This window comes from Rosa rugosa, chromosome 3, assembly GCF_958449725.1.
Source record: "Rosa rugosa chromosome 3, drRosRugo1.1, whole genome shotgun sequence".
Lineage (NCBI taxonomy): Eukaryota > Viridiplantae > Streptophyta > Magnoliopsida > Rosales > Rosaceae > Rosa > Rosa rugosa.
Genome location: NC_084822.1, coordinates 50043481 through 50054646, shown reverse-complemented (window position 1 = coordinate 50054646; position 11166 = coordinate 50043481). Strand labels below are relative to the sequence as shown.

At 38.2% G+C, this 11166-nt stretch overlaps 3 protein-coding genes across 5 annotated transcripts; all 3 read right to left on the bottom strand.

Annotated features, from left to right (window-relative positions):
• Positions 1 to 415: 415 nt before the first annotated feature.
• On the bottom strand, positions 416 to 2496 carry LOC133735700 (UPF0481 protein At3g47200-like). The gene has a single exon (XM_062163131.1). It carries the CDS (start codon positions 2017 to 2019, stop codon positions 625 to 627), a length of 1395 nt encoding a protein of 464 aa, XP_062019115.1. The 5' UTR covers positions 2020 to 2496; the 3' UTR covers positions 416 to 624.
• Positions 2497 to 5526: 3030 nt separating this feature from the next.
• LOC133736168 (UPF0481 protein At3g47200-like) lies at positions 5527 to 8117 on the bottom strand. Of its 2 annotated transcripts, none has more exons than XM_062163609.1 (2): positions 7516 to 8117; positions 5527 to 7093 (listed from the first exon to the last, which is right to left on the bottom strand). In XM_062163609.1, exon 2 carries the CDS (start codon positions 7036 to 7038, stop codon positions 5704 to 5706), a length of 1335 nt encoding a protein of 444 aa, XP_062019593.1. In that variant the 5' UTR covers positions 7039 to 7093; positions 7516 to 8117; the 3' UTR covers positions 5527 to 5703. The 2 variants fall into 2 exon arrangements, with proteins under 2 accessions (XP_062019593.1, XP_062019594.1); XM_062163610.1 differs by having other exon boundaries at positions 5527 to 7080.
• Positions 8118 to 8259: 142 nt separating this feature from the next.
• On the bottom strand, positions 8260 to 11073 carry LOC133736170 (UPF0481 protein At3g47200). Of its 2 annotated transcripts, XM_062163612.1 has the most exons (3): positions 10570 to 11073; positions 9374 to 9818; positions 8260 to 9298 (listed from the first exon to the last, which is right to left on the bottom strand). In XM_062163612.1, the coding sequence occupies exons 2-3, from the start codon at positions 9782 to 9784 to the stop codon at positions 8480 to 8482; spliced, it is 1230 nt and encodes a 409-aa protein (XP_062019596.1). In that variant the 5' UTR covers positions 9785 to 9818; positions 10570 to 11073; the 3' UTR covers positions 8260 to 8479. The 2 variants fall into 2 exon arrangements, with proteins under 2 accessions (XP_062019596.1, XP_062019595.1); XM_062163611.1 differs by having other exon boundaries at positions 8260 to 9818.
• Between the last annotated feature and the right edge of the window lie 93 nt (positions 11074 to 11166).

The following is an 11166-nucleotide window of genomic DNA, read 5'->3' as shown; positions in this document are numbered from 1 at the left end:
CGATAGTGAATATGACAGAAACATATAACAGGCCCCGTATATATACGACAATGTCACCAAATGCCTTGTTTCTACCTCTAGTTTTTGCTGAAGCAGTCAACAACCATCGAGCTAGTTATCTAGCACATCATTTGTTATTCTATTCTATTTTTGTTTTGTGTATAGAACTTAATTTCTCATAATCTTTTTTTATTAAGTCCTATTTTCCAACAACATAAGAGATAACTTAAGTTTCAAGCAAATGGATTTGTATTATGTAAGAACTTGAAGCAAAAGGAGAGTCAGGTCAATATCTTTCCTTAATATTTTTTTTGGTAATTCCTTACTTAATATTATAAAATACTTACTTAATATTTGATCCATTGCAGCATTTGCACATGTCAAATATAATATATGGTTGTTTCCTGTATTATTATTCATCTCAGAATATGAGGTGTTATTGTTACAATTTGATATATACACACAGACACAAGTAGTAACGTTTACAATAAATAATTAGAAAAGTCAGCTATTCTTAGTAATATCCTAGCATCTTATACAGAACCTAAGTACCCTTATATTTACTAGTATGTACCAACTTCACAACAAATCCTTTCCCTTTTAAGCTGTTCAAATGAGACCTCATCAGTGAGAACGAGAACGAACAGAGATAATAGAGGACACCGTCTGTATGAGAGTGAATAGGATTATACAAGCAGCTGCGATGACAGAAATAGTTTTGCAAGGTGTGTTGAAATAATTTTGCCTCAACAGTGCCAGCCATTTGTGCCTCGACTTTGTGCAGTGCTCGTTCAGCTTTTCACAAAGAGGAGCAAAATGGAACTTGCTGTAGTCCGCAATATTGACCCAGTCACCCATATTCTTAATCATAGTACAGCCTTTCTTGCTGTCACCTAACTTGTTCACGAAGATTGCATTCTTAACAAGCAATGACACATCCTCAGGGGTGTTGACAAGAATGTTTAAGATGCCAACATAATCATTTATGTAATTCTCAGTCTCCTTGCACTGGCTTTGTTCAAACACAAGGAGATTTGTGAGATTCACCTCTGATTGATCACTTATTGTTATTTTTGGAATTTGCAAGGTCCCATCTTTGAATCGAATGTCAAACATATTTTTACCTGATCCCACTTTAAACTTGACTCCTGCCCTGTATAGCTCTGTCATGCTTGGTGTGGTTGGAATTTCAGGTTGCCCTCGACCTTGTGGTACTTCAAATGTTGATAGTTGTCTCATGCTGGCTCCAGTTGGAGATTTGGGTTGGCCTCTAGCTCTTGCTACCTTTAGTGGTGGTGGTGGATACAATTTTCTGACAAAATCAACAAAATGTTCTATAGTAGAAGAAATTATTGTCTCCAAAGTGTCTTCCAGTTCCTCTATATTCATTAGAGCTCTGAAGAAAGTGTAAGAAAGATTGATTATTGAGAGAATATTCTCCACAGAAGGTATTTGAATCCTTTCGGGGTCGAAAAGATCCTGGAGGATAAAGAATGGAAGCTGATTTTCAAGCATCCGCATATCAGGCCATACATCCTCAAACATCCTTGGTTTCTTGAAGATGCGATCATTCTCATCCTGCAACTCATGGAAATGGTACCTCAATAAGACCTCAATGATGAAAGCGGCATCCACTAGGACAATTCTTACAAATTCATCACTGTCGAATTGAATGGTTTCTGCGTAACAACCACGCAATTCTGCTTCTCTGCCCCTTATTTTGTTAATGTAATGCTCCAAGCTTAGATTGGTTCGGACTAGAAAATCTTGGAGGTACCTATTTTTGTGCTCCTCCATGGGCTTTAACCCTTCCTTGCCATGGTGAAGGGGGCCTATAGAGACTACTTGAGGTGTGTAGGCCATTTCACTAACACGACGTAGGCGCTTAGGAACTCTGCAGATACAGCAAGAAGAGGATAAAGGAGACAAGTTATACAGCATACTTCTCATCGAAGTCAGTAGTGGAGAGTGTGGGTTTTCTATGTCATATGGAACTTGATAGCTGCTTTCATCTTCCATATTCCTCCTCTTGATGTATTGTCGTGAATAGATTGATGACAATGATGATGATCACTAGAACCACAATCAAGAAAGCATTCATTACTAAAGATCCAAGATGCTCCAATGAAAGTAAAAAGCAACATATATAAGACACTATATGCCAGATGAACTTGGATGGTTGAGAAGTTCCAAGGATTGTACGATATAGATCCTCTTTGGGCAACTAACTAATCATTAGAGAAGGTGCATCCCTTTTTATGAGAGGCTTTTACCGACAAGTTATTCGTGGTTGAAGGTATATCTCTTTTTATTGTTATTTTGGTGAGAGGATTTTAGCAAATAAATATTCGTCCATAAAAAGTGTATCATTTTTATTTATTTTTATGGGAGACTTTCCCAATGAAAATGTTGGTTTTTTTTTTAATCAAACCAACAAAAATGTTGTTGGCAAATGTATGTCTTTTTTATTGGAGGCTTTGTTAGCCAAAGTGCGTGTCAAATTATGAAGAGAATAGACTTTGTTAGCCAAAGTGCGTGTCAAATTATGAAGAGAAGAGACTTTGTTAGCCAAAATGCGTGTCAAATTTCATATAGATCTTTCTAGCATATATTAATTTGAATTATATTTAATAATTAAAGGATAAGAAGGTAAATAACAAAATCAAAATTGGAAAAGATAAAAAAATAATAATTCACTCCTCTGCAGTAACTTCCTACTTACCGTCTATGTGTATTTCACCAATTACCCACTATCTGTAATAACTACCCTTTAAAAAAAATCACATTTATTTAATTAATTATTCCCACCCATCGGGTCTGTTTTGTTCTAGTTATATTTTTATGAGAGGCTCCGATAAATAATCTGCTTTTAGGAACAAATAATTAATCAGCAAATATTTATCGACGGCCCCTAAAAACAATAAAGAACACATATTTGCTGATTAATTATTTGTTCCTAAAAGCAGATTATTTATCGGAGCCTCTCATAAAAATATAACTAGAACAAAACAGACCCGATGGGTGGGAATAATTAATTAAATAAATGTGATTTTTTTTAAAGGGTAGTTATTACAGATAGTGGGTAATTGGTGAAATACGGGGCCGTGACCACTTACCCAATTTTAGCCTAAAAATTGCCCATTTACTCCACTAAGAGTTTTTAAACCTCATTTACCCAATCCAACAGTATTTGACAGTATTGCCCTCATTTTTATTTATAAATTACTCATAGCTATCTCTCTCTCTCTCATCCCTCCGATCTGCGTTTTCTCCCTCCTCTCTCTCTCTCAGCCATGGCAGCTCCGGCGGCCCATTTATCCATGACGCGCCACATCCACGAGTGCATAGCCTACCAACGCGCCCTGGATCTCAACCTAGACCACCTCCTCTCCCAGCGATCCGACCTCGACAAGCACATCTCCAATCTCCAGAAATCCTCCCAGGTCCTCGACATCGTCAAGTCCGACGCCGACCACGTCCTCTCCAACGTCTCCTCCACCTGCGACCTCGCCGACCACGTCAGCGCCAAGGTCCGCGAGCTCGACCTCGCCCAGTCGCGCGTCAACTCCGGGAAGCTCAAAGCTCCACGCCGGAATCGGGTCTGGGCTTTGCTGGCAGGGCTCGGAGGGTTTTTTTTTTGGTAAATTTGGCAGAAGGCTTATAAGGAAAGAAGAAAGAATGATGAAAAAAAAAAGTTTTATTGAGTAGTTATACATGTCTATTGCGGGGCAATAATATGATTATTGGGAGGCAATAATATGAGTATTGAGGGGCAATAATATGCATATAAATTGATCAATTGTGCCCGTAGTGTATTCATTTTGGTTTTGAGAGTTTATACAATTCACTGGAGGGCAATAATATGAGTATTGGGGGGGCAATAATATGATTACTGGGGGGCAATAATATGGTTACTGGGTATTATTAGGGGGTAATAAATTCAGACACCGGAATCCCGACACCAGTCCGGTAGCCGGATTCCGGTGACAGGTTGCCGGATTTCGGTCATCGGTTGCCGGATTCCGGTCACCGGTCGCCGGATTCCCATCACCGGAGTCGGCGGCCGGCCACTGGTCACCGAAGTCCGGCAAGGTGGAGGATGACTTCTCCCTCTAAGTGAGAAAGAAGGAGAGGGCAAAAAAGTCCCAAAAATAAATAAAAAATAATAAAAAAGAATTAATCGGGTATTAGAGAAATAATCTCTTCGAGTGTTTTGGGTAAACGGGGTTAAAAAACTGTTAGTGGAGCAAGTGGACAATTTTTAAGCTGAAATTGGGTAAATGATCATTTCCCCTTGTTTTTATGGGTTTAGAAGTTCATATACACTATCATGTTAAAAGGAGTACAAAATGAAAATCTTAAATGAACTACAATAAGGTTTTTTCCTGGGTGGCCGAGCGTGCATATAACATGAAAAGCAATAGATACATGTTAGAATAGCAAGAAAGGGGTGCAACTACTATGGCACATAAGAATCTTAAACCTTACAAGACATTAGACATAAGAATAATTAAACAAGAAGAAAAAAGAAAGCAGAGAAGGGGGAAGCATAGAATTCGAACCTGCTCAATTGTATATGTCTCAACCCAGATCAACCACTTTTTCTGAACAGTAGCCCAATGATGAACTATATATAAGCTATCAAGAAGTCAGGCTACAACTTCCTCGCCTTTTCTCTTTGATAGGTTTACGCACGTCATTGACATTTTAAGCCCAGCAAGATTACGTAAAAGATTCTGGTGTCTGTCCTTTTTTTTATTTGAAGCTTGTACCAACCAATTACAAAGAAATTATGCCGAAGCCTTCTTCAGTATCATTTCCCAGACAAGGTTCTGCGAAAAAATTGAGGTCGTATCTCCAACATTACATAAGCCAGCAACTTATTTAACCGCGACACAGTTGTTCTCTTCTTTCGTGATTTAGACACGTTGTGTGTAAAACTTTCTCTCATAGTAAGCTTCACTGAATGTCAATGATAACTACCATGAAACATAGGAAACTTGTGCTTCAAGAAATGTGAGGTGTAAGAAGTCGGATCAGTACAAAGGCCAGAGCATTCCTTTTTTTTTTTTTTTTTGTGATAGTGCTGTGTTAGCTATACTCCAGTCAGCTCCAGGTTAGCGAGATTATTCACATAATTTAGATAGGATCATAGGAGAGTTCAGTTCTTAGGGATGTAATAATTGGGAAAAAGAGCATGTGTTCTCTCTATAGAAAGAGAAACTTCAGTTTTAGGCATCATCTTTGATTTCAGGTCTCTGTAATCGGTCGCTAGTCTTTGGAATTTGGTTATCACTTGCCTCTAGTTTCTGGAAATTTTGTCCCTATTATTCATCAATGCTAAATCCTATACGTAGGCAGCAGAATTTCATTAAGACCCAAATTATGTTTATTTGTTGTGGATGGTATTTGCTCGGTTATATCTTTTGTGAAAGTTATAATCACCTTGCTATGATCCTGATTCCTGAGTCACATTAAATCAGCCTGATTGGAAAAACAGATTGAACTTTGTAAATTTGATTCAAATGTTGGAGAATTAGGTGGAGAAGTATTCCAAATCTTTCTGTTACACAACTTACACTTGGTATAGTCTCCTAATAAAGACTACTACACATCTCGGTGAACCAACTTTACAATTCCCTCAGGGAATAAATCATACCTCTAGGCTAGTAGACAGATGATGGGTAGAAGGACAGGAAGAAACTAACTTACCTGATGAGTTTGACGAACACTGATAATGGAGCACACCGTCTGTATGAGAGTGAGTATGAGGAGAACAACAGCTGCAATGACAGAAATGGTCGCCCAAGGTGTGTTCAAATAATCTTGCTTCAAATTTGCCTTCCATACGTGCCATGACCTTCTGCAGTGCTTATTCAACTGTTCACGAAGATGTGCATAATAGAACTCTTTGGAGGCCACAATGTTGACCCTATCACCAAGGTTCTTAATCATAGTACACCCTTTTTTAAAGTCACCTAACTTATTCTCAAAAATGTCATGCTTAACTAACAAAGCCACATCCTTTGGGGTGTTGACAAGAATATTTAAGAAGCCAACATAATCATTTATGTAATTCTCTGTCTCCTTGCATTGGCTTTGTTCAAATACCAGAAGATTTGTGAGATTAACCTCTGATTGATCACTTATGGTTATCTTTGGAATTTCCAATGTCCCATCATTGAATCGTATGTCAAAAATATTTTTGCTTGATCCCACCTTAAACCTGACTCCTGCGAGATATAGCTCTTTCATGTTGAGTGTGGCTAGAGTTTCAACTTGCCCTCCATGTGAGTTTTGTAACGCTGGTCGTGATGGTGGCAGCGGGTACAACTTCCTAACAAAATCGACAAAATGTTCTACTGGAGAAGATCTTATTCTCGGCAAAGTGTCTTCCATTTCCTCTATATGCATTAGAGTCTTGAAGAATTTGTGAGAAAGACTAATGATTGAATACTCCTCCGTAGCAACAGGGCAGAAAAGTTTTTCAAGGATGAAGAATGGCAGCTGATTTTCAAGCATCCGCAAGTCAGGCCATACATCCTCTAACATCCTTGGTTTTTTAAATATGTGATCATTTTCAGGCTGCAATCTTTCATCATTGTACCGTATTAAGACCTCAATGATGAATATGGCATCCACTAGAATGATTCTTACAAATTCATCACTATCATACTCAATTGGCTCTGCATAACAACTGCGCAGAGTTTGTTCTTCTTCCTTAACTTTCATTATACAATCCTCCAAGCTAGTGACAGTCTGATAACGATGCAGAAAGGCTTGCAGATACCTATGTTTGAGCTCTTCCATGGCTTTTAAACCTTCTTTGCCATGGTGAAGTGGACCTATAGAAACTACCTGAGGTGTATAGGCCTTTTCGCTTACACGACTTAGCCGCTTAGGAACCCTGCAGATGCAACACGAAGGGGATAAAGGAAACAAGCTACCCAACACCCTTCTCATTGATGTTGCTAATGGAAGAATGTATGGGTACTGTTCAATGCCATTTGGAGCTTGATAAAGGCTTTCATCTGCCATTTTCCTCTCGATGTATTGTTATTATAATGGATGGATCCCAACCTGGTCGTGATTACTGGAATTATGAACCCCAATCAAAGGAATTAATCATTATTAACATTCCAAGATTTCGACAAAAAAAAACATTCCAAGATGCTACTAACATACAAAAATTTACAACAAAATTTGAAGTCAATGTAGATGGTTTGGAAATTCCATACGGTGCAATCATATTTACCCGCGTAACTCAAACTATGTGCTGTCTCTAGCAATCATTCTTGGAATATTTTAAAATTGAAAATACTATATAGTAGTCATGTGATTCCCCTAATAATACCAGTAGCTCAATTCATATCACAGTGCAATTGAAAGAAATTCTACAGCAGATAGTACTTATCATCCATCATTAAGAGTAGATATAATGCTTCTATTTGGAAATATCTCCAGAAAAACAATAAATAAGAAGGAAGACAGTAAACTGAGGAAGCGAGTTTGCACCTGTTATGCACAGATTGCTTGCTCCCCTGATATAGGAAATAGAAGTTCTCTAGTACAAGTAGTGATGAACCACATACTTAGAAAGAAAGGCCTTCAGTATGTAACCTTATCCTCCCCTGATGACTATAAGCATAGGGTGCCAGGAGAACAAGTCCATATATGCAGGAGTGGAATATAGTGGCAGAACATGGTCCCTATAGAGACTGAAGTAGACTTTGGACTTGTATTTATGTAGAAGCTTATGTCTAGTTGCAGATTGGAAGCAAAGAAAAGTTAATGAAACACTGTCACTATTACTACTACTATAATAATAATAATAATAATATGGTCATTTCCCCTGTCTTATTGGTAAATAGCAGTTCTATCTTTTCCTCTGCTTTGGAAGCAATCAGATGAAGGCACAGATTGGGGCAGCCAACATATTTATGTGGTCAAGAACAGCTTTTGTAGAATCTGGGGTTCACAGGCTTAATTTTCTAGTGCCCATTCTTCGGTGAGGCCCTAAATTACTTGAAACTACTCAATGAGTGATAATCAAATGAAGATTACTGCTGGATACAGTAAAAGACTAATGTGCTATCTTTGTAAAGAGTGCTTTTGACTCACAATGGTAATTTCCAGTCAGAATTGTGCCTACAGATTACAGGTAAAACATAATTTCTATATATTGGAACAAAATCGTTAAAACATGGATGAATAAACCACATGGAATGATGCCTAACTGTAATTCACATACTAGGCAGATACACAAAGGTTTAACATTTCTTATTGGCAATAGCAAAGTACAAACATGAATCTCTACTATATCTGGCATAATCCAGCAATCTTACACGACACTGCCACCAGCAAAAGAGCCTATATACTCTTACTGACCATCGGGCCATCATAAACTAATTTACAAATCTCAAAGAATAGGGAACAAAAGGAAGGAATATGGAGAACGGGCAATGGACACTTACTATGTTTACCTACCTTTCACAGCAGAGACAATAGAGGTCACTGCTTGTATGAGAGTAAGTATGAGAAGAATAACAGCTGCAGTGAAGGATATAATTGCCCAAGGGGTGTTGAAATAATTTTGTCTCAAATTCGCCTTCCATTTGTGCCATGTCCAACTGCAGTAATTGTTCAGGTCTTTACAAAGAGTAGCATAACAGAAGTCTTTGGAGTCAACGATGACCCCGTCAGCAAGATTGTTAATCAAATTAGACCCTCCAGAGCTATCACCTAGCCTATTTTCAACAATTCCGTACTTGACAAGCAACTCCACATCCTTTGGGGTGTTCACAAGGCGATCCATGACAACAACATAATCATTTATGATATTCTCTAGGCTATGGCATTGTTCAAAGGCAAGGATATTTCTGATTGTAAGCTCTATTTCATCACTTATTGCTAATTTTGGAATTTCAAGCATCCCACCTTGAAATCGTATGTCAAATAAATTTTTGCTTGATCTCACCTTAAACTTGACTCCAGCCCGGTGTAGATCTGTCATGCTGGGTGTGGTTAGAGTTTCGAGTTTTCCTTTAGCTGGCCATTCTGGTTGTGGCGGTAGATATAAGTGTCTACAGAAATCAACAAAATGATGTACAGGAGAGGAGCGTATGGTCTGTAAATTGCCTTCCGTACCCTCTATATGCATCAGACTTGTGAAGAAATTGTGAGAAAGATCAATTAATGATTTCCCCTCAGTAACATTAGAAGAGACTCTAGCATAAAGTTCCTCAAGAATGAAAAATGGCAGCTGATTTTCAAGCAACCGCATGTCAGGCCATACATCCTGTAACATCCATGGTTTGTTAAATATGCGATCATTCTCATCCTGCAATTCATGGATACAGTACCTCAGTAATACCTCAATGATGAACGCAGCATCCACTAAAATGATCTTCACAAACTCATCACTTGTAAACTCAATAGTTTCAGCGTAACAATTGCGCAGTTTTTCTTCTCGGTTCTTCATTTTCACTACATACTCCTCCAAGCTGGCCTTGGTCCGAACTATAAAAGCTTGCAGGTACCTCTTTTTGTGCACTTCCATTGCTTTTAGGCTATCCTTCCCATGGTGAAGTGGACCTATAGAAACAACCTGAGGAGTGTATGCCTTTTCACTTACACGCCGTAGCCGCTCAGGAACTTTGTAGATACAACACAAAGGAGACAGAATAGGCAAATCCTCCAACTCTTGTCTCATTGAAGTTATCAATGGAATGTGCTGGGCTTGCTGGCTTTCTATGTCATTCGGAGCTTCACCGTTTCCTGCCATTTTCCACCGATGTGTTGCTGTGATCGATGATAAACTGCACCACAATTAGCAATTCGTTATTGACATTCCAAGATGCTACAACAAAGAACTAAGAACATCACAAAATACAGAGTTAACCATTATTCGAATTAATGCCCCAATGCTCGAACCTCAATACGTGCAACTCTTAGATTTCCACCGAGAGGCCTTAAGTGGAATTAATGCTTGAATAAGTTCTGACATACTAGTTTGCTTATACATCACTGTTGGAAGATCCATCGCATTTGAATCCTTCTGAAAATTTCTGGGATTACAGTAACATAGACAGACACAGCCCTTCTCACTTTGTTTTTTAACTATCTTTCTTTCTTTATTTCCCTCCACATTTTGAAGCAGTAAAAGCAAAAACTAGTACAAATTTTCTCAAATTTTTGGTCTTGTATAAAGCCAAGATGTGTGCCTAGCTATTCCTTTTCTACATTATTGCAGCTTCTAGTTAAACAAATCTTGAATAATAATACATAGCAGACAGTGATGTTATGCTCATATCCCCTTTAAGATCAAACAATTCTATCGAATTGAGTGTGATTGTATGTGTGTTGATCGAGTTTTCTATTTTTTATGCTTCCAATCAAAACATACAGAGACGAAGCACAATCGCTTTGCTCAATTCCAATTTCCAACTAATATGAAACATAAGAAACAACTTAAAAGCTTCATAGCAATGGAGAAGGGAAAAACACAGACCAAAACTATGAATTAACAGCAAAATAGAGGGCAGAGAACTGAAGGAAGTGAATTCACACCTGCTATTAACCAGACTTTGAACTTCGCTGGAGGCCCAGGAAGCTCAATGAAGAATGCTTGTTTCTCAGGTAGATGAAATTGATAATTTCCTTTAATGTTCGCACAGTGATATAGAAGAAGTTAGAAGTTGGAAGTCGGGTCAACTCAGAGCTGTGCGCGTCTTAGGCTCCCGAATTCTGAACAATCAAATGCAGGCCCCACGGAAAGTATTAAGGACACAGTAGAAAGTACAAGGTTTTCTTTCTGACTATACAAGTGAAACACCTTGCTTTAATTTTCGTTGAAGCTTCTCCGATTTATACCAAAAAGAAGCTTCTCTGATTCATACCAAAAAGAAGCTTCTCTGAAAAACCTTGCTTTAATTTTCGTACAAGAGTTGTCTTCAATGGCCTATTTCGCGGCAAATGTTGTGGAAAAATGGGGTTGTTTCTTAAGATTTTTGATTCTGCAGAACGTAATGAAGAATAAGAGAACCCATGTAGACATATCGAGATGACAAGTACAGACACTACTTTCGTTTTTGATAAATTTGTGTACAAGCTCATATACGACCTCCCTATGCCAACCATGTAGATATGACTGTTAGATTCATGTCA